Genomic DNA, 23,411 nt, shown 5'->3' on the forward strand with positions numbered 1-23,411 from the left:
CACTGTTTAAACATCTCGTTGTGCCAGTAGGGCTAAATAATGCAGTACTATAGAGGCATTTTCCTTTCATCGTGGCAGTGACCTGAAAATTTGCCTTTGTGTTCAGTTCAGTGAACTCAGTGAGAGTTGTTTTTTTTAGTACTTGCTTGGAAAGTTTTTCATCTTCAGAAGCCCTATATTTTTATGCAGATCATCCCTCATAGACATGTAATGATTATTTGCTATCAGTGCTTCTAAAGTGCACATGCTGAGGTTCCTGTCTGCTTTGAGTTGCATACAAACATGCTGACTGAATTACAAGAGCTAATGTCCAGCATATGCTGCTGTTGCCAGAGGCATATGCGTCTAAAGTAGCTTTACGTTTGGGCTGTAGGGCAATGTTTGGCACAATGAGGGCTGGAGTCAGCACAATGAAAACATTATGCATGAAATCCTGTTTTTTTTCTCACTGGATGATACAAACACCAGAGCACCTGATGGAGTTCATCCTGATTTATGCACGATCTAGATACTTCATTTTGCATCTAATTCCTTTTGTTGAGCTCGACAGGAGAAGTTCTTTGCTATTTCCGTACTTTCATTCTGCCTTTTCCAGGTGCACTTAGTCACATTTTGGCATAATGTTATGGTTGGGCACAACATCTGCAGTAGATCATCTTGAGCTATATTCAACCAAATACCCGCCCACCCATAACACACAAGCAAATACATAATCGCACACAATGTGTACACGTTGAAATTGGGCCAGGGTGTCTTTGGAGACGGCGAATCACAGAGGGAAGCGGCACAATAAGTGGGTCACCTTCCATTGTGTGGCTCTCATCATTAGAACGGTTCTGCTAAGACTGGTTGAGACTGGAGTCACTTGGCACTCTCCATTCCTCTCCATCCTGTCTCATTACTCAGCTTTGCTCTTGGCAAGCAGCAGACACCACTCAAAGCATAAAAAGACAGAAGAAAAATCTCATATCCTTGTTGGCCAGAGCTGTTGTTTATAAAACATACCGTATTTTCCTAAGCAAGCAAATTATGGTGAAGGGATCACCCAGTTCCTCGGCCCACTGGGTGGAATTTTCTTTAACACAGCTTGACAGCTCATTAAGATAAAGCTTATTATATTTTTGACTGTCTGGACATTACCATTTTTCCTGACTACTTCAGCTTTCCATTGCTAATAAAACAAATTGCTTTTGATTTCAGCTTGAGTCAAATCATTTGAATAATGTCTCAATCTTGACATGAATGGTAGTGGAAGTTCAATGCAAGAATATCGGCTGATTTTGGCATTCTCAAATAACTACCTTGCTAAAAAAGCTTGCTTTAACCAGCCTAAACTGGTTTGCTTGTCTTCCAGGTTGGTCAGGTTGGGCGCCAGCTAAAAACATCTTGGGCAGGACCAGATTAAACCACATTAGGTTTTTTCAATAGGATAATTAATCTCTTGAATCTCTTTATTCTCTACTGAATAAACCTGCTTTAACTACCCTAAGCTGGTTTAAGTTGGTCTTAGCTGGTTTGGGCTTGTCTCCCAGTCTGGTCAACCTGTTCTTCAGCAAGTCTGCCAGCCTGACCACCTAAAAAGTGCCCCAAACTCTTTAAAACTAGTCACCAGGCCACGCTGGGAGATCAGCAAACCAGATTAGGCTGGTTTTAAGATGTAACAATGTTTTACTGGCTTGTTTAAAGAAGGCCAGGAGACCTGTTGTTCGTCCAGCTAAAAACAGCCTAGCCAGGCTGGGGACCAGTTTAAACCATCTAAGACCCGCAAACTAACTTTTTCACCAGACATTTAGTAAATCTGCTGGGGGAAAAACCCCCTCTTAAACTATTCTGAGCTTAAGTAGCTGTCCCAGCCTAACCAGTTTAAGAGAGCTAAAACCACTTTAAAACCAGTCTCCAGGTCAGTCTGGAGATGATTTCTGGCAGGTTTTAGAGGGGTTTCAGGCACTTTTCAGCTGGTTAGGCCTGAAGACCAGCTGTCCATTCAGCTAAAAATAGCTGGGAATCCACCTTAAACCAGCTCAGACTAACAAACCAAGGGGGCGTTTACACAACAGCTTTCAACTAAAAACTGAAAACATTTCATGAGTTTTGGCTGTTCATTTACACGAAAACAGTGTTTTGTTTGCCTGAAGACGAAAACTATTGAAAATGTGTTTCAAAGTTCAAGTTACCTTTATCGTCTTCATGTAAACTACAAAAATTACAAAGTGACTTTGCCATCTACTGGCCTGACATGCTTATTACAGCATTTTTAATCGTTTTCGTAGATCAGTGAGAACAGAGATCGTCTGTATGGAAAATTTTTATAAACACAAAGAAGAAACTTCTCCGTTTTTTGTACATTGTTGTCATATAAACGTCCCCCAAGTTTTTTTTCAGCAAGCCAATAAACCTTTCTTATTCACAACGCCATATAAACTCTTCCCATTCAGTTTAACTAGGCAGACTCTTTGCTTCGTTTAACACCGTGTCTGTAAGGATCTGTCTCCAAGCGTTGATTTGTAACCCATTTGGCGTGTTCTCAAATAACCTTCACATTAAGCAGCGTCCGTCCTCATCTTAGGTCATAGGTGGCTGGGCTCCTGGGGCCCCGAACGATAGAGTTAATTGAACACAAGGCGCCCGTCCGCCTGCCTACATGCTCGCCGCCTGAGTGGAACTGTGTATTTGCAGCGAGCGAGAGACAGAATAATGCCGTGCCTTGTGTGCCCCGGCGAGCTATCACTGCTCTGCCGTTGCCATGGTGACAGTGCCCTCGCTGGGTACAGCGGGCTGGAGAAGTTGCTCTGGCTCTGCGTCATATTTATTCCAGTGGATCCGTGCGCTCTCTCCCGCCTCCTCCTTTTGCTCTCCTCTACGTTCTCTCTCTCTCTTTCTCTCTGTCCATGCTTTTTAGGGCTAATTGACCCAGCTCCAGATCATCAATACGCCGAGCTTCGACTACCACAAACAGCACAGACTCCAAAAAGGTAAAATGTGGTGAGGCAAACAATGTGGAACTTGATTAGATTCAATTGCTTTTATTGAACTCAAGCTGTTTTAGTGTAATAAACACACTGCATTTTGTGTCGTTTTCATGCACTTAATTGAATCAAGAGTTGATTGTAGATCCTTCTTCTCTGTTTCTCGACAGCGCGTCCAGGAACACCAGCGTGACTGCGAGGGAAGGTGAGTGAGTGTCAGCGCACACAGGTAAACATCTAAGCTTCCACAATGGTGGTGTCAGAGGAAAGACAGAGGAGGGATCATCTTTGTTTTCAGCAGAGTCGGAGTGTGAGAGCGTGTGACTGAGGACGAAGGAGAGGGAGGGGAGAGCGGGACCTGATTGTGCAGTCTGTGGCGAAGAGCATCTCCCGAGGCTCAAGGCTTCAAAGCCAATCTGTGGCTCTGAAAACAAAAAGCCATTTCCTACAGCAGCGCAAAGAAACCCTTCAGTGTGAAATTATTCTCAGTGGAGTGGTTCTCTTTGTTCTTTGCTCGCTGTGTTTTGGACCGCAGCTCCTCTCGGCTGCAGAAAGTAAATCAGATGAGTTCATTAAAGGCATTTTAGGAGTAAGTAATAGCAGGGACTCGTCTGATTTTACATCTGACTGGCGGTTCGTTCGTGCGCGCGTGGGATTGAGAGTGTTTTCTCTGTGTCAGCATATTGATTTTGAATGACAGGTGACATGTAATAACAGCGGTGCGATGAAAGCAGTGCCCTGTTCCCTAGATACGCCGGATGAGAGTCTGTGAAATCAAGAGGTTGCTGAGTGCTCTCTCACTCCCCCCTCTCTGGAGTTGTCAGGCGGCTTTGACGGGGGACGTAAAGGACCAGTGGTGTGTGAGATTCGATAGTTAGAAGCACAGCCCACTGGAGGGAGAGGCTTTGAGAAGGGAGAGCGAGGGAGGCGTTGGATCGATCGCGGGACTGACACGGAGCGGGTGCCATGTGGACAGGGACCTCTGTCTGTCCTTTGGGACTAAGAGAAAGCCAATGAGTCTTTAAAACAGGGAGGGCTGAAGATGTGAATGTGCACTTAAGACAAAGATGAATGCTGAGCTTTTTATACTTGCAAAGTGAATAACTTCTACGCTGTATTGTTTGGTGTGAGTGCTCAGCCGGTTTTAGATACTGATTCCTTGAAGAAATTAGACACCTTAGCACACTCTAAGGAGGCTGTTTCTCCAATGTCCCAGTACTCCAGGTACGTTTTGCATTTTTAATCTAAACTGTCTGTAGCCATTAACTGAACCATTTTCTTGTCTGTACAAATAAATGGCAGTTGCCACATTTATAGAACAAGGTATTTCTATGTTTTTGGACAGGTTGCATGGAAATACCATGGTATTCTTAAAAGTACTTTGATGTACCATTTAGACATCGTGCTATATGAATATGGTAACAAAATCATTAAGAATCATTACTATACTCACTGAAAAAAAAGATATTACTGTGTTTCTGACCATAGTATTCTTAGAAGTAACAAGTAAAATGCAATGCTATATGAATATAGTAAGCATTAACAGTACCATTATCTTGTCATTATGAATAAATCACAGTTATTATACTGACAGAAAAAGTTACCATGTATAATGGGAAATGCCAAGATAACTTGATGTACCAGGTAGATAATAATGATATTATAACCATTGATTTTGTTGTTGTCACTATGAATAAACCACAGTTATTGTACTTGCAAAAGCATGTTTTTTTTTTTTGGACCATAAAAAGTTGTTTCTCCATCTAATCATTGTTCTCTCACAGGCGCTGATATTAAAATTATAGATATTAAAAATTACAATAATATATATTTACCGATATAATATTACAAATAAAAATAAAACAAACTATAATCAGTTATTTTAAATTTTACATGTGAATTTAAGCATGTAAATTTAAGCAGTTTAAGATTTAATTGATTAACATTATTAAATAAGTGTCTTTTATATTAATATTTACTATATTAATATTACTTTATATTTGCTGTTTGCTAATAACTTCTAGGTAAATATTTACTATAAAAAATTTGTATAATAATATATATTGTACAAAAATTAACATTTGTTAAATGATGGCAAAGGTAATTTAAATGAAAAAAGGGGAACAACTGAATATCTAATTTATTGATACTGATAAATGTTTTTAAAAAGTGTCTCCTAATATGTTTTTTGGCTAATAACTGATATGGTACCAATATATTGTGCATGTCTCCCCCACAGTATACTTTTTTGTGGATGTATCAAAGAGTGAATAATGCATAGCTTACTAAAATGTACAGACCATGGAAAGAGCAGAAGGACGCCTGTATGAGGAAAAGGCAGATCAGTCATGCAGCAGATAGAGTGTGTGTGTCTCACTCTGGCAGGGGTGAGCTGTACAGCAGACCCCAGGGAGCATCAGGAGGGCAGGCTGTACGTGTGTGTGTGTGTGTGTGTGTGTGTGTTTATGCAGTGTGTCGTAGCTCCACTAGGCGGTAATGACTCCATGCCTCTGGGCTCTGGCTGCCTCTGTTTATCTCCGTTAGCAGCACAAGGCAAAAATAGGCAATACATGGAGAGAAAAAAAGAACAGCATCACATGGCCAGTGTGCTCTAAAATGTGCCTCACAGGTCACTTTGACAATGTTGGCTCTCGCTTTCCCTCTCCCTCCCTCTCTGATCCTCTCCTGTGTCACACACACACACTCTCTCTCACTCTCATATTTTCTCCCTCCCACAAGTATTGCAATTTGCATATTAATGAACCTGGGCGCAGTGTCGAGCAGGAGTGTAATTCCTACTTCCTGTTTCTCGCTGAGCTCTTGTTTCTACATTTTGATTTTTTTTTGTGCCCTCCTCCTGCTGACTCCCCACCCCTTTCTGCCTGTTTCTATTTCTCAGAAGAAGCCCATGCTAACAGTGCGTGGACTGAACAACACCATTTCATTAAGAGCAGTGCCAAACATGTGAGAAGATGTCTGTTGGAGGTTGTGCTTGCCCAGGTAAGAGCTTTAATTCCTTCTCTTCTGCATGGACAGCTTCAGGCAGGAGTTGCGAAACAGCATGGGGTTTTTGGGAATGAAAGGAAGAGCACTATACCTGGAAGATTTCACATCTCTTGCTCCATTACTGTGGGCCACTTAGGTCATATGTTGCATTGTGCACTGTATCTATGGCCTGTTTATTTGAACTGGAAAGGAGCATTAAATAAATCAGCATTCCTGTAAGGTGACATTTGTTTTAGAAGTTCATTTGCATTATTTATTTCTGTACGTAATGCCAAGCATTTGTTTGTGCAAGAAATTTGTTCGTGATCTCGGAGCAGAGACTTCCTGGACATTGCTGTGACTTTACTAGCCTCTCTGACTGGTGTGTATAGTTGCGTGGAGTGCTGTCCTTTTGTCAAATGACGTAAGCCATCGCTCACATCTTAAAGTGCTTTGCATAGAGAAACAAGTAAAGGCTTTTGATTGAGCAGGGCACTGGCAGTTTAACTTCTGACGGTTATGAAAAACATATTCTCTTTGTTTTTCCTTCATGAATCATGTTCTGACAACAATTTTAGGTGTTGGTTGGTCATTTGTGCCAATGGCAGGAAATAATATAAAGAAAAAACTTCTGACACAAATTCGTTCATCTGCATTGCAAACATTTTTCACATGTTGAAGGCATTTGAAATCAAAGGCATTAACTTTTTTGGCAGCTGTTCTTGCTTTGAGACAGTTGAATAGAGACATCTTAAACATCTGTCTTGACTAATTTATATAGGAATTGCGCAATCAGTCACAAGCATAAATCACTGTAAACTTTGTATACAAATTAGCCTTATTTTACATTTGTTAACTTTTATAAATATTTATAGTTTAGTATTGTTACTTACATTTATAATGCATACCAATTCATATTGATTTATTCATATTCATAAATAATACTTTTATATATTTATCATTTGTTTATAAATACTTATTTTAATTATTGCTTGTTTGTTATGCTTACCAATAATCTCTGTTCATTTCTGTATGAATTCAGTTATTTATATTTTTAAATATTTACATTGTTTACATCTATTCATATTTGTAAAAATATTTATATTTATAAATCTCCATATTTTTATTTATTCGTATATATTTAAATGTTTTGTTATATATATATATATATATATATATATATATATATATATATATAATATAATATTAGTATTTACTCACTTGCATTGCATGAAATGTTTGGCCATACACCGTTTGTAAATGTGTTAAGTGACACAGTGATGATATAAAGCTGCTAAGATTTGGAAATCTTAGTGCCTGAATGTTACCTGTTGGCCCTATAATGAAAGAGCGTAGTTGGTTTGAGTGTGGTCAAATATGCTGGAAGCAGTGATGTAGCATATGTTGACTTTTCTGTGCAGCCCAGTGTGCGCCATCACCTAAACAGAGAGGACAAATTTACACCACTAGACACAAGGCACCCTTGTTTCTAACCCAGTCTTTTTCTCTCACAAGTTCTAGTCTCTAAATCACTTAAATACGTTTTTAATCGAGTCCATATGTTCAGTCTATAGGAGTTTCCAAGTACCAAACTTCATGTTCTTAAGATCTGTGGCATCATGGAAAGACAATCACTATTACAAGGCACATAACGTCTGTCCTCTCCCTCACTGTTATAAAGATTAAAAACATGGTGAATGGCATCAAGGCAAGTTTGGACCAGTGTGGGGATCGTTTCTGTGCCATAAACACAAGGCAAGCAGTTTCTTCAGACGTTCTCAATTCAGATTTTTATCTCAGCACAAGAGGCAGCCACAAAAGCCTCTCTGGCAACCCCATTGATAAACAAGCCCAAATTTGGCACGTTGCATTTGTTTAAAATCAAGTCACAAGGGTACATTTTTACAAGCGTAGTCATGGAAATTTCCACAGACATGTGTCCTGTCTGATTGCTTTCCTTTTTTTGTGAAGAGAGAGGCGGGAAAGAGGGCGAAAAGAAGAAAGGAGACGACGAGGCGAGACTGAAACAGAGGCTTGGAGCACGAGAGACGGCTCTTTCTTGCTTTTGTGTGGGGTCCCACTGCGCCGTTTCATAAAAGGCAGAAGAGCACCGTAAAAAAAAACTGCGTGTGATGTTCACCTCTGTCAGAAACACGATGCAATCTGTGCTTACAGCGCACGCCCCTCCCCTCAACACAGGTTTCGTTTGAAGTCTGGTTTGTTTACATTCCAATGCTCATGTGGGCTGCACGTACAGTGGGCCGCCGTGATCTTCCTGTCTGGATTCGCGGATATATCGCTGAGCATGGATTGCGCGCTTTTAATGGCCTTTTTATAGCTTTGTTTGAGCTAGATAACAACCCATACCGACGCTTTTAAATGATACTAAGCTCCATCCAGCTGCTTTCTGCCATTCGACTCTCTACCTCTCACCCACAGGCACTCGATATCAGCATGTGTCCTGTTACCTCATGCAGAAAGTCACATGGCCCCTTGATTAGAAGGAAATGACTTTAAGCAAAGCTAAAATAGCAACCTCGGTCACAAAGCAAGCTTGTGTTAAGTTGCACAACGACGAAAGGGTTAGGGTGTGCCTGTCAAGTTAGGAGAAGCTGTGCTGATTTACTGTCTCCCTGCTGGATTGGCAGTGTCTGTGCATGGTGCGTTTAGCGTGCATTTGTGTGCGCGTGTGCAACATCTCCCCCCTCTCCAAGCCCGTGGCTCACGGATCTGTCTCATTACACAGAGCTAGAACAAAATGGCTTCCTGTGCAGAAAATCAGCTCCCCTCAACTTGTCAGTGTTAGATGGGGATGTTAGAACTCGTTATGTCACGTGTCAGCGATGGTGAGGGAATATTAGATGAGAGCTGGCATTTGCCAGCTGCACGACTCCGCCACATCAAGAATCAATGCGCTGTCTGAACAAAAAGGACACATGATTTTACAGACTGAATGAAGATTTATTAGTGGTGCTTGGTAGGATAAGCAACACTATTGCTATTGCTTATATTTGTACCTCTATTTGTATTAAGATTTGGCATGTGACTCACTGTTTGTGCTGTGGATATGAATGATTCCTTAAATTGTGCGGATTGATGATGAAAGGTGTGCTGTTAATTTTTCATGTGTTTTCAAACTGTCATTCTTTTAGGGACCACAGGGCCACAAAAGGCTGCTAGGGGTCTGCAATATAAACACATATGGAATCATTTTTACCACATTTACAGAATTTGACACGGTTAATACAAAATGTCATTTTAGGGCAGTCAAAATCAGCACTTTTGTAGTTTCTTAGTAAAAACAAAGTCAAGTCAACTTTTCTCACACAGTTTAAATGGGCTACAACTTTGAAATTCTTCTGCAGGTAATCACACCCCAGTTCGCCACGTAAATGTGATATTGCTATTACATAAGCTGCTAGTTTAATAAACAGTTAAAAAAAATTAGTTTTTAAAAGATAAAATATTGAGTAACTTACCTTTTAGACAATATAACTTTGGCTACAATTGTGCCGCCATACTAGCCAAACGAAGTCAGAAACACAGTAGGATTGTTTCCTTCCTGAATGAATCAATGTTTTTGAACGAATCGTTTGAGTGAATGAATCAATGACTCCTGAAAACACTTGAATTCGAAATAGTGCACTATATTCCGTGACTCATTCTTGATTGAATCGTGTTTTTGAACAAATGATTTAATAGATAATCAAATGACTCACTTAAACAGACAGTCACTTGTCGCCACCTGCTGGTGTAATCATTAAGTCATTTATAGTATGAGTGATTGGGTTAAGAAATCGTTTCATTAGACTAGAAACAATCTAGAAACCAGAATATAATGGAGACTTTTTGCTAGGGACTGACTCTTTACTTGGGCCAATAAACTGCTTTGCATCTACCCAAAACGTTCTAGGAACTGCATAGCAACACCCTGACTTCATGGTGATGACTTTTGCATGGGCAAATGCTTTGTTCAGAAAGTGTTAGAATGTAATTTTGCAATCATGATAAAGAGCAGCTGCTTTAGTTGGACCCGAATAATTGTATAGATTAGCAATTGTAAATGTAAGACTGAGTGTATTGTGGAACTGCAGTAATAAAATGAGAAGTAAGCAAAGGCATCTGTATCTTGTAGAGTGATGAGGATCAGCTGTTTGCTTCTCTATGATTTCCAGCTCAGTGGCTCCTGCCCTGAGACCTCAATAAACTCTCATGACCCGACCCTGCAGCTGCTGTTGCCAATGGAAACACACAGAGTATGATTAGACCCTACACTCTCTCTGTATACCTGAAGTGTGTGTTTTATGTAGGGAACACCTAAAGTGCTAGATCTGATTTATTCCCAATGACAGCAAATGTGTTTTCCTCAGTATGTTTTACTGCTCATTGATTTTTCTCAGCATTCTCATCAAGTATTTCTCCCGCTGCTTTTTGAGGTCTGACACTGGTGTTTGATGGCATAGAGTGTTTGCCAACAAAGTCAACAAACACCACAGTTACTTATTAGTCATTTATCAGACGCTTTCATATCCAAAGTGACTTACAGCATATTTAACACAGGGCCAGTCCCCATGGAGTGACCTGAGGTTAAGTGCTTTGCCACATCTTTAACCACTAAGCCGCCACTGCAGTGCAGCAGGAGGCAGAATATTCACAGTGTATTTGTTAAGCGTGGGCATTTCAGAGCCCTCATCTTATTTCCTCTCACAGCAGCGCAACGCATGTTTCCGAGTGATTTAACGGCTTAAAGAGATGCTTGCAACAAAAAAAGCCGGTCAATTTAATCCACCAGTGGGTTCACTTAGCTTTGCATACATCTCTGGCAATCAAATGCGTGTAAGACTTTTAGGTGGTAATGAGTGGTTTGGCATGAAAAGAAAGGAATCACCTGTAGAGCACAAGCTTTAGAACAGCCTGCGAGACTTTCATCCCTGCTGGGTCATCAGAGCATTATCATCTGGAAAACTAGAGGCAGGCTTTTAAAGTGTGTCCGTTGCTAGTGATTGGGGTCAGTAAGATTTTTTATGTTTAAAAAAAATAAAAAATAAAATAAAATAAATTATTACTTTTATTCAATAAAGGGTGCATTAAACTGATCAGAAGTGACAGTAAACACATTCTGCAAAAGATTTTTTATTTCAAATAAATGCAGCTATTTTGAGCTTTTTATTCATCCAAAATATGAAGCAGCATAACTCTTTTCAACATTGATAATAAGAAATGAAGACCAAATAAGCATAGAATGATTTCTGACTGGAGTAATAACCATCACGGGAATAAACTATATTTTAAAACATAGTTAAATAGAAAAGAGTAATTTTAAATTGTAATAATATTTCACAATATTACTGTTGTTAATGTATTTAATAAAATAAATGTAGTGTTTTATTGAATAAAATATTTAAACATTTAAAGATAATCAGAATTTTCCTCCTGTTATATTGTACTGAAATATGTCAAAAAAAACAAAAAACAAATCCAGATTTTACCAAGATAATAGCATGTACAGTTTATACTCTCATTCTCACTAATGATTTTACCATGACTTTTCCAGTTTGTGATGACAGGATAACAGTAGCAATCTCACAAAGAGTATTTAGCAAAAGAAATCAAAATATAAAATATTTCTACTGACTATAGAAAGACATGAGAAATTTTCATGACTGTTTAATATTTCATTAATTTCCAATCACATTTTTAAAATTCCCTAAATCTACAGGTTTTCCAAGACCTAAACAAAATATTCATGCATGCGGTATATAAATGCTGAATCTGGATCTAGGGATTTATTACACCGATTTCATGAAGAATTGATGAAAAAAGTGTAGACCATCTTTTGTGAACAGCACATGAGATTCCTCTCCTGCACATTCCTCCGAGTGGAGGACAGACATTAGATATGATTTGTACTGCAGTCATTCCCCCACAGTAGTTAGTATGGCCCTCACATATGTCGTCTGTCGCCAGAGCATTATCGCGCTCTGCCAGCCGTGTAGCTGTGAGCAGCCTGGGTGAGCGTGAGGCACATGGCTCCTCCTGTGCTTGTGTTTGGGAGAGATGAGGCAGTGGCATAACAAAGAGCCCCTGGAGCACTGAGAGGCAAGCAGAGGCCTCATCAGGGAGAGAGATTTTGTCAGCCATGTCGGTGGAGGATGGAGTTTTTCCCACAGAGGCAATCCTTCATTTAAACCAGAGGAGTTAAAATGGGAACAGCTTCACTGCTGCAGATGAAGGACGTTCATAAAGCTTCATAAAGCTCATAAATGAATTCAGCTAGAGCCCCCAGTGGAAGTTTAGCTATAATCGTTTTCTTGTTCAGCGTGTCTGGATGTGCCATTTAACCAAGCAGCTTATTAGATCCATAAGTTATCAGACCCACCTGTCATCCTGATTTCGCACGCTAATTTATATAATCTTCATTGGCTCACTTAACACTCATGTGTAATTGTGAAGTTGGCCCGTAGTTTCTTTGCTAAATTTGTGCTATAGTCCTTGGACTTCAGAAGATTTGGAGTTTATGCGCGTTCGTGACACTAGGTGGCGATGTTGTTCTATCTGAGGGAGTCTGACCCATCACACGTGCTTATGTGACCCACAGGAATTTATTATGTGCTGATTTGACCCACAGCCAGTTTAATATACAGTAGATTCTTTAGTAAAGTCTCTGGCTTGAATGCTCTTTATCATTCTGAAAGAGACAGTTGACCCAAAAATGAATTTGATGTAATCATTTACTCAGCCACATGTCGTTCTAAACTTGTATGCCTTTCTTTCTTTTGTGGAACATAAAAGATGATATTGTGAAAAATGTTACAATGAAACTCAAAGTTCTTCCTTTAAAAAAAACTAGCATTTTGATCCCAGTGACCTCGTTTTTATATAATTAGGAAAAAATTAATGAAAAATGAAATGAAAAAATTATGAATTTTATTTGATTGATTTCGTGTGTAATGTAACAAAATATTCAAAATATTTGTGCTATATTTTTTGTGACTGGGTATGTTTATGCATAAACCCAAGTAATAATTTAAATTCTAACAATATGGATTATAAATTCAATGTCTCTGTTACTTAAGTTACTTAGTGGAGAAGAGGAGAAATGTATACTCGGCTTAACAGAGCTGCTCACACTTACAAAAAACTAAAAAGAGAAAATATGTTTGTTTGAAAACCTGTTATAATTTTAAAGTTAAATTTGTATTTAAATTTTAAAATGAAATCATTTACCTGTTGAAAGTGAGTTGACAGTCTGAGGAGTTGGATTACTGAACTCCAGAAAATCAGTAATGAGGTGCTTTGACAGTTGCAGATTTGAAAAACAAAAAGGTGGGAATAAAGAACCCTGAACTCTAACAAAAAGAACCATTTCACCATGAAAGGATTCTTCAGCATGCTATGGTTCGAAATGGATAAAGAACCTATAAAGAACCAACTTTTTTTTTAGAGTGCAGCCTTATCAGTATTTAATTATGTTTATGCTCCTCATTTTAAAAACATGCTGACCTTTTTCTGAGAAAGTACTGATATCACAAGTCAAATGTTCAGCATGATAGAATTTGCATATTTATTTGCATATTTATATTGTCTGTGAAGACAGGACAGTGGAATTTGTTTTCGTGACATCGCCAACCAGTAGCGCCAAATTACAGGAACAATCCTTTTGCAGCAAAGGTGCTTAATGCTGTTCCTGGAGATCCCTCTCTGCAGAGTTTATTTCCATAACCACTCGAACACCTGTCTGTAGTTTTGAATGTTTAATTAGAGTTGGAACTGGATCTCCACAACTGAGCCAGCTGCCTTTTAGACAGTTTCCAGGCCAGATCTTTTGCTTTAATCAACACCATCACTCTGTCACATAGTATTGGCATTTATAGATTGCAAGTTTTGATCAAACTGAGCCAGTCATCTTTCCCTTATATTCCATATAACTCTTAAATTAATAAAATCAAATAAAGTCTAGATCTTAGCTCTCACTAATCATCATAATTTTGACTTTAAAATACACACACACACACACACACACACACACATTTGTTTTTGTGAAAAGTGGGGACATCCCATAAGCGTAATGGTTTTTATACTGTACAAACTGTATGTGCTATTGCCCTACACCAACCCTACACCTAACCCTACCCCTTACAGGAAACTTTGTGCTATTCCAGATTTTCAATACACTCCATTCTGTGTGATTTTATAAGCGTTTTGAAAAGTGGGGACATGGGGTAATGTCCTGAAAAGTCACTTCTCCTTGTAATACCTATGTCATACCCTTGTCATTATACAAATTTATGTCCTCATTTGTCACAAAAACGTGGTCACACACACACACACACACGTGGGTGGTTTACGGGGACTCCCCATAGATGTAATGGTTTTTATAATGTACAAACTGTATTTTCTATCGCCCTACACCTAAACCTACCCCCTACAGTAAACTTTGTACATTTTTAGATTTTCAGAAAAACACCATTTATGTTGTTTAAGCCTTTTGAATTATGGGGACATAGGCAGTGTCCTCATAAACCTCTTTCACATTGTAATAACTCTGTCATATATCATTATACAAATTTGTGTCCTCGTAACCCACCCAAACCAGTGCGCACACACACACCTTAAACATCTATTAATTCTAAATAACAAGTTTCCTACACATTCTGTAAGTCTCCAATTCTTTGTCAGAGCATACATAATTATTCAAACACAAGGGATTATGGGTATTTCCACTGTCCCACATTTCAGCATGAGCTCGTTATTTTGTAGTTACAGTAATTTGATGAAGCCTGTAGTGATTTCACAGTCAAATTTTGGTTATAATAGTTTATTGTCGCAAATAAATTAAACCTCATAAATTCTGACAATTAGGTTTTGTGACAGATTCACAGCTCTCGATTTTACTGAAAGGTCCAAATGACTTCAGTTGTGACATTTAAGAAATTAAATTGTCATGGGCAAATAAAAAAATATAAATATAAGACAGATTTGCATAATTATTTTACATATAAATTTAAATATACTAATGTATGTCATGTATGTAAAATGAATGTTTCTTGTATATTTTATAAAATATTTAAATATAGCTATATTCTGATGTTTTTAGTGTTTAATTTTTTTTTATTGCGTATTATATACATATATACTTTTTTTTTTTAACTTGCAAAGATTCAGATGTTTTTATGCAATCTTGTTTGTTTATTTACTTTTTTTAAATCAAAGTTACTAGTTTAAGTGTTACAAACTAACTTTAAATAAATGATTTTAGAGAGCATATCACCAGCAGGGGCTTCAAAAGATGTGTAGCTGCTGTAAACAATGCACACAGCATCCATTGAAGTCATATGCTAGATATTTACTTATTTATTTATTAAAGTTTAACTGCAGTCAACTCTAAAGTGTTTTCTTGATTCTCTTTCGACACATTTACAGTATTTACATCGACGTGAAGTGTATGCAGGATGAGGACGCAGGCAGTAGTAGAGTGTGTCTGGGGGAGGGGTGGGTTTGATTGGAGGGGAACGCGAGGGGTTGATGCTCCACAAGAGCTGGGAGTGTTGAGGGGGGTTGCACGGAGAGAAAGAAGGGCCTGTACCATTGTTCATGAGCAGGAACAAAGGGTCGCACGGGCACTTTTCCTCGTTACCCCTTTGAGTCCGGTTCCCGTTTAACACGGTCTACAACTACCAGCGCTGAAGCTGCATTTTGTAACTGCTTTTTGCACACCACCATGGTTTGACCGGGCTGATGTTTCAGCTCACCTCGCTTTAAGAACAGCGACCGACAGAGCGGGATTATAATCAGGGAGCACCGGGGAGAGAGAGCGTCGAAGTCCAACTTGAATTCCTGCAGGTGCGCTTGAGCTTCAGTGCAACGTTTCTTCAGAGCAACGTTTCGTTTTAAAGCAAGAAAACATGAAAATAAATGCGTTGAATTGCGTCGCCATGGTGATGCTGTTTACGCTGTTGGGATAATCAGCGAACCTGTGAGGGCCTCGCCTGTGTTCCGAGCCAGGCCTGGCTAAGCTAGGCTATCAAGTTTGTCGTTATAGTACACAAATATCGCAACTCGCTAGAAAGCATTTGCTAAAAATAAAGCAGCGATACGTGTTTTGAATTAAATGATGTGTCTTTTAAAAGTAGTTCGGTGCACTTTATTATGAAATGTATTAAGTAGTGTGGCTACAATTTAGTAGTAGCTTAGCACAAATGTTTTCCCCAACAACAGAGAGAGGAGGATGAAGTGGTTGCTATTAATCTGTGAGAAAATGTATTTAATGTAGTACTTTGCAATATCATGAGTTTTAGTTGTTTTGAATTATAATCATTTGGGATTAAAATTGATTTATTTTTTACTTTGTGTGTAAATAGCATTATAATACGTTTTTCTGGTAAATTCAGTGTGTGCAATTCTTAGAACATGACTTGATTTATGATTTAACATGACATGAATTAATTAATTAAGTTTCTTCGATACACTATAAAATGCAGCTCTGATGTAAAGAGAGTAACGTTAGTTGAAAAGAATGTGCATGACATGTCTTAGTTTATTTTAACTATGCTGATTTCTAAAACTGAAACAGAAACACAACATTGACAGGATGGTGCATCAGACAAGTAGAATGGCAGATCTGTGTGACTATGCATCATTTTTCCAGTGTTTCTGGTTGACTGTGATGCAAAATTTTGAAATATCAGGGGAATGTAATATTGTGAGAAGTTATGGATATTTCTATAGTGAATATACATGTTTGTTGTTATGCTAATTCAATTAATTTAATTATTCTTTAGTAATTACATTCCTTTTTACTTTTATTGTATAGGCTAGCGTTTATATATTGTGACACAAATGTGCACGAATCATGAAGTGCACTTTATGGATAATGTTGCATTGTAATAATTGACTGTGCATTGCATTAGATTAGTCTTTGTTTGGCATGTTTTTGGGTTGTTGCTTTTAGCTTGCTGTTTCAGTTTAAACGAATTACACAGCAGGGCTAACTGGAGTTACGTGAATCCTCCATACGGGATGGGGGATGGGCTGTCATAAGCTACAGGGAAATCATCACGTCACGTGATCACATAATGGTGTTTGCTGACCAGGGTGTGGGGAGACTATCAGTCTTAAAATATATATATTTATTATTTCAGAGAGATATTAAATATTAAAGGTACCATTACTTCAGTCTCAGATCATGCATTTCACTAAGCTAATTGCAAGGCTAGACAGTGGACATGAATAACTCAAGCCGCCTTATATATTAGTCAGGCCAAAAATAGACATGTCTTATTTACCTACAGCTGCACTAAATGCATCAGGATTCTACTGGATGTGTTTGTAGGCCTGTCTGTGTATTCTGTGTATGGACTCTAAGTCTGTTATGTCTGAATGGTGTTCTCTCTCTCATTATCTAGGCTGTTCGTCCAAGTCATTCAAGCTGTACTCCCCAAAGGAGCCCCCCAACGGTAGTGCCTTCCCTCCATTTCACCCAGGCGCAATGCTGGATAGAGATGTGGGGTGAGACTTGTGATTATTGTTTTACATGGTGAAGAAGATATAATATGTGTTTGTCTAGTGTGTGTGACCATTTACTAGTTTTAAAGTAGTGGTTGTTTGGCATCTAGCTAACATCTATCTAAAGTAAACTGATAATACACTAGATATTTAATATGAAAGTTGCTCATTTTAAGGTCTTCATAATGCTCTTTATATTGCAGTCCGACACCGATGTATCCCCCATCTTACATGGAGCCTGGAATAGGGTAAGTACTTATCTGGCCGTTGACATTTTTGTCAACTGACATTTTTTCTTTGCTGCTCAAGAAACATTTCTTATCAGTCTTGCTGAATAAAAGTATTAATTTCTGTGAAAAATAAAATCTTTCTGACCCCAAACTTTTGAGTAGTGGTGTATGCTCAATAGCTTCATAATAATGTCATGTTACAGGAGGCACACACCGTATGGAAATCAAACAGACTACAGAATATTTGAGCTCAACAAAAGACTACAGAATTGGACAGAGGTAAAAAGAAATCGCATTCATCAACATTCATGGTACACAAATTTAAAAAGAGAGTAACAAAAATCTTATTTTCATTTGTTGAAATGGAAACAGTAAGTTGTTGGCATGCATGCAAATCATGGGATTTAAATGCTGCTTGTTTAGCAAATGTAAATTTATTTTAATTAAGATTATAGGTGAACAGTGTTTTTTGTGCTTTCACAGCAGGACTGTGACAATTTGTGGTGGGATGCATTCACTACAGAGTTTTTCGAAGACGATGCAATGCTGACGATCACTTTCTGTCTGGAAGATGGGCCCAAACGATATAGTAATATCCTGTTTTGTAAAGTCACTTCGATGATTTTAATGTTTGTGTTTGAATTTGACCCTGAATAATCAAATATAGACAGAGACATGAGAAAATGCATTCATATTCTGGTTTTCCCCACTGTATCTGAATCCAAAATTTTAATCCTATTTCCAGCTATTGGTAGGACGTTGATCCCTCGGTACTTCAGGAGTATTTTTGAGGGCGGAGCCACTGAACTCTTCTATGTGCTGAAACATCCCAAGGAGTCTTTCCACAATAACTTTGTGTCCCTGGACTGCGATCAGTGCACCATGGTTACACAGAACGGCAAACCCATGTTCACACAGGTATCATTTTCCTTTGCGTTTATTGCCACAGTTTTAAAACATTAACTTAGCATATCCTTTGGTATGAACGCAGTTGTACACCACACCACACTTTATGCAAAGATTGTTATCAGAAATAAGTCCTAAAAATAGCCTTCACGTGTTGCCCGTTCATTTCCTTTTCAAGTGAATGTGGTGTCAGAGAAGGCGTACATTAACTCTTGTTGTGATCCTAAATGGATTTCAGAGTACATCCATTAAATAAGCTCTGCAATAAGAACATAACAATTGAGTTCATAGCAGGCCACCTCCACCATTGCCTTTTGATGTAACTGAGAAGTCCTTTCATCTCCTCAGGTGTGTGTGGAGGGCAGACTGTACCTCGAGTTTATGTTTGATGACATGATGCGTATAAAGACGTGGCACTTCAGCATCAGACAGCACAGAGAGGTCGTGCCGAGGAGCATCCTGGCAATGCATGTGAGTTTGGGATATTTATTTGTACTGTTTTCAATCCATTGTTGCTATAGCATCTATTCACATCATTATAGTACTTTCAATATTTATAATCCTTATGGATTTGTCCTAGACCCCCTACCCAAGTGTATATTTCGGGGGTCAGGAGTTTTTTTGTTTTTTTTTTGAAAGAAATTAATGTTTATTCACCAAGGACACATTAAATTGATCAAAATTAACGGTAAACATTCAATAATGCTACAAATAATTTATTCTTTCTAATAGTTCTAATAAATTCTGTTTCAATTAATCAAGAAACCCTGATAAAAAAGGTATCATGGTTTCCACAAAAATATTAAGCAGCACAATTGTTTTCTATATTGATGATAATGTTTCATGAGCACCAAATTAGCATATTAGAATGATTTCTGAAGAATCATGTGACACTAAAGACTGGAGTAATAGCTGCTAAAAATTCAGCTTTACCACCACATGAATAAATTATATTTTAAAATATATTAAAAACTTTTTTTTTTAATTTGTAATTATATTCACAATATTATTGGTTTTAGTGTTTTTAATTAAGTCATGCAGCATAGGTTAAGAAGAAACTGTTAAACAAAACTTTTGCCATTAATTCAGGCCATTTTCTGGTTTCCTTTTCTAGATAATTTCAGCTATGTGCTGTTTTGTTTTGTTTTGTTTTAACTTTATAATTGTAAAGACATTTTAAGGAAAGATTTCTTGCCTTTTAACTGTTTGCTTTCTTTTCTTTTTAAGTTTTGTAAAACAAAATGACCCACCTTATAGTTTCAATAGATGTTATTAGCATAATTTGTGACTACACACAAATTTTGTTGATTTACTAAATTTCTTCCTCAACAGGCCCAAGACCCCCAAATGCTTGACCAGCTATCAAAAAACATCACAAGATGTGGCTTATCTAACTCTACGCTGAACTACCTCCGAGTAAGTTAATTTCCATCAGTCTGCAGAACGGTTGATATGAATTTAAAAAAAAAAACATTACTAACAGGTTTTTTCTCTCCCACAGCTTTGTGTAATCCTGGAGCCCATGCAGGAGCTGATGTCCAGACACAAGACGTACAGTCTCAGCCCACGAGACTGTCTCAAAACCTGTCTGTTTCAGAAATGGCAGCGGATGGTGGCACCACCAGGTGAGAATCGGGCGACTTTCATCTCAAAGCCAAACGTCCAGCAGTGTCCCACCCGAGTCTCAGATATCTCCCTTTGCTCTTTGTCCAGCTGAGCCAGCAAGACAAGCCCCCAACAAGCGAAGGAAACGAAAAATGTCCGGCGGCAGCACGATGAGTTCCGGAGGGGGCAACAACAACAACAACAGCAACAGTAAAAAGAAAAGTCCAGCCAGCAGTTTTGCGCTCTCCAGCCAGGTACCTGTAAGCATCTCATTTTGATGTCCATTTTGAGCTATGGGAGTCGGGTTAGCCGGGATGAGGGTGGACCAATGCTTGTATTCAAGTTATGCCTCATATTAGGAAGACAGACCCAACATAGAGACAAGTGGACATGATCCAATGCTGGGCAGTCCCTGGTCCTTTAGGGCCGCAGGTCTGTGGGTTTTTTGTGCTTTTTGTTAGTCTGTTGGGTGTTTTGAGCTCCAGAGACGCAGCCAACACTAGAGACCCGAGGTGGAATGAACCCGTGCAGCACTCAAGGATCCGGGATGCCCACCATGGCAGAGCTATTTAGTGTTCAGCATGGTGAACATAGCCTTTTCACATACAGCACTGCTGGTTTAAGTTCCCTTGCTGATTTGGGCTTGTAGTGGGCAGAATAGTGGAGGTGTAGTTCCTCAGTGCCTTCTGCCGTTGCGATGTGGTGTAGAAAGCCACCGCGTCCCCCTACGGAGCACCCCCGGGTTGTGGGGATAATGTTTGCGCCCCTTCCTGTCCCCTGCAGGATGTGATGATGGTGGGAGAGCCCACTCTGATGGGAGGGGAGTTCGGGGACGAGGATGAGCGGCTCATCACGCGGCTGGAGAACACACAGTTTGATGCGGCCAATGGCATCGACGACGAGGACAGTTTCAACAGTTCCCCCGCCCTGGGCACCAACAGCCCCTGGAACAGCAAAGCTCCCTCCAGCCAGGAGAGCAAAAATGACAACCCCACCTCACAGTCATCGCAGTAGAAGTGTTAGGGGCTAGCGAAAGGCTCGAGGACCCCTCGCTCGCAAGACCCGGTCCTTGACTTCTGCCTTGATGAGTCCGTAATTGGCCATGCGAGAAATTGGCTCTCCTCATCCTCCTCCTCCTCTTTTGCCGTCAGACATTCCGTTTTGTTGATTCTTTTGTTTCTTTGAGAGTCGTTTTCCAACACCGTCCGTTTCTGTCTCGATCAGGCTTAGCGATCAGGCTGTGGGTTATTGTTCCAACCTCGGGTCTCTCTGTGCGTGCTGTGCTTTGACACGCATGGCCGTTTCTGTTGTGCTCACTTGACAGGAAAGGATCACTTTTTATCTGACCGTTTAGTGATATGACCATTGTGTGCACCTCAGATTCAAACCCAAAGCTCCATTTTTAAAAACTCAATTATTTGTTTTGTAGGACCTGGTTGGAACAAAAACCTGTACAGTTCCGGAGCTTGAGGACCGGAGTTGAGAACCACTACGTAAAGTCCTTTAAGTAAAACTAAATAAAGTGTAAAGCATCGAGGTTCTTGAGTTTGGTCATGCCCGAAATGGTCACTGAGAGCTTGCCTGACCATTACGCCAGACTCAAAAGAAGTGTTTTCTTTCTTTTTTTTTTTCTTTTTTTTTAATTGTTTGCATTCTGTTTAGTTTCTTGTTCTTTTTTTATTTTTTATAACGATTTCTAAAGTGAAAAAATAAGCAAGCAAACAAAAACTCTAAATATCCTTTGCACTCTTGTCACTGTATTTTGGAGCTATTTTTCTTAAAAAATGATTATGATGAATTTTGTTCTTATTAAAACAAAAATTGATAATCTTTAACTGGAAAACGCTGTCAATCTCAATGTAAAATAACAAATTTTGTATTGTTACTGTTATCAATATTATTGTAAGTAGAAGCTACTTTGCTCTAAGCTTTACACCTATCTGTCTTTCTGTTTCTGTTTTAATCATCTTTGATAATGAGATTACATGATCATAGCATGTATGTCTGGGAACTGCATGTGTCAGACATTAGCTATCGCAGCTGTAACAGTCTCATTGTTTGCAGGATCTAAATCCTACACTGTTAGTACAACGGCTGGTGGCACATTTTGTCCAGAGACCGTAGCTATAAACATTTTGTTTCATGGAGATTTTAGCCTATTGAAAAGAACAGGCCGAGCTCAATGCCTGTCATTCACACTGATTATTAGTTTGCTTTGAAAGTCTAGAGAAAACATCAAATTAGTATGCCAGCCATTGTTTTTTCTTACCCGATGCTACAGACCAAGGAGCAAGATCCTTTAATCGACACATTTATATAATGTTTTTGTTTTTTTTCATCATTTTGTTTGTGTATTTGTGATTGTATATTTAAGATTGTAGCCAAGTTCTGTATAAGTGTAATTCTATTTACTCTTCTTAGGACCCCTGTGCCCTTCACCCCTTCATATGTCAAAAGTAAAGCTGAACCTCTCATTTTTAAATTGTTTCTAGATGCATTAAAGGTACAACTACCTTTTACACGAGAAGGTAGATTATAGTTTTTAAGTCAATCTACAATGTATTTATTTTTTTAAAGTCTTTGCCATTGCATTATATATCGAGACGATACATGTTGCTGTGTATTTGATGTTGCCTTTGTACATTATTTCACTTTGTTTTTTTTTTCCTTAAGCTAAGATGATATATAAGTCATTGAATGAATCCATAAGAATTCTTAATCAAATTTGCATAATTAAACACAATCAGGTCAATAATCCCAAGAAGCCCCTTTGAGGTTAGTGTATTAGGTTTTAAAAACACCAGAGGGCACTCCATTGTTCCACTGATTTATAAAATGGTCTAAGACTAAATTACAGTTAAATGTAACCATTCTAAGGCATACAAATCCCAAATTATTTTTTCTTCAATGTCATTTGTGAAATACAGTGTTTCCGGTTCATTTCTCAAATCGGCCATAAAGCAGGGGTGCTCTTTTCTGTTTTCAGAGCACCTTTGTGGTTGTTTTACAGAGATATTTTTGCCTCGTGTCTGCCATTGACAGTTGATATATGGTACCAATAAAACACATTTTCACAAGCTATCATGCCTGGTATGTGGTTAAAATACACACATCAATAGTACATTAAAAACTATGAGAGGCTTCCTCAACACTGGGTTTCTGATAAGAAATGTGAACAACTCTTAATAGCCCAATAGTAGAGTGTCATTGACAC

The 23,411-nt window shown here is 38.7% G+C and overlaps 1 protein-coding gene and 1 non-coding gene across 5 annotated transcripts; both read left to right on the top strand.

Annotated features, from left to right (window-relative positions):
- The first annotated feature begins 3,608 nt into the window (after positions 1-3,608).
- Positions 3,609-23,276, top strand: ldb1a (LIM domain binding 1a). Of its 4 annotated transcripts, none has more exons than XM_058795583.1 (12): positions 3,609-4,190; positions 5,866-5,966; positions 17,357-17,459; positions 17,660-17,704; positions 17,890-17,965; positions 18,170-18,275; positions 18,432-18,604; positions 18,941-19,063; positions 19,925-20,008; positions 20,094-20,217; positions 20,306-20,457; positions 20,981-23,276. In XM_058795583.1, exons 2-12 carry the CDS (start codon positions 5,939-5,941, stop codon positions 21,209-21,211), a joined length of 1,245 nt encoding a protein of 414 aa, XP_058651566.1. In that variant the 5' UTR covers positions 3,609-4,190; positions 5,866-5,938; the 3' UTR covers positions 21,212-23,276. The 4 variants fall into 4 exon arrangements, with proteins under 4 accessions (XP_058651566.1, XP_058651567.1, XP_058651568.1 ...); XM_058795584.1 differs by having other exon boundaries at positions 3,610-4,190; positions 20,306-20,451; XM_058795585.1 differs by having other exon boundaries at positions 3,618-4,190; positions 21,627-23,276.
- Positions 18,735-18,868, top strand: LOC131552832 (small nucleolar RNA SNORA13). Its single transcript, XR_009274059.1, has one exon. It is a non-coding gene; the product is annotated as a small nucleolar RNA SNORA13 (small nucleolar RNA).
- Positions 23,277-23,411: the final 135 nt, after the last annotated feature.

The sequence above is a fragment of the Onychostoma macrolepis genome, chromosome 13, assembly GCF_012432095.1.
Source record: "Onychostoma macrolepis isolate SWU-2019 chromosome 13, ASM1243209v1, whole genome shotgun sequence".
NCBI classification, from domain to species: domain Eukaryota; kingdom Metazoa; phylum Chordata; class Actinopteri; order Cypriniformes; family Cyprinidae; genus Onychostoma; species Onychostoma macrolepis.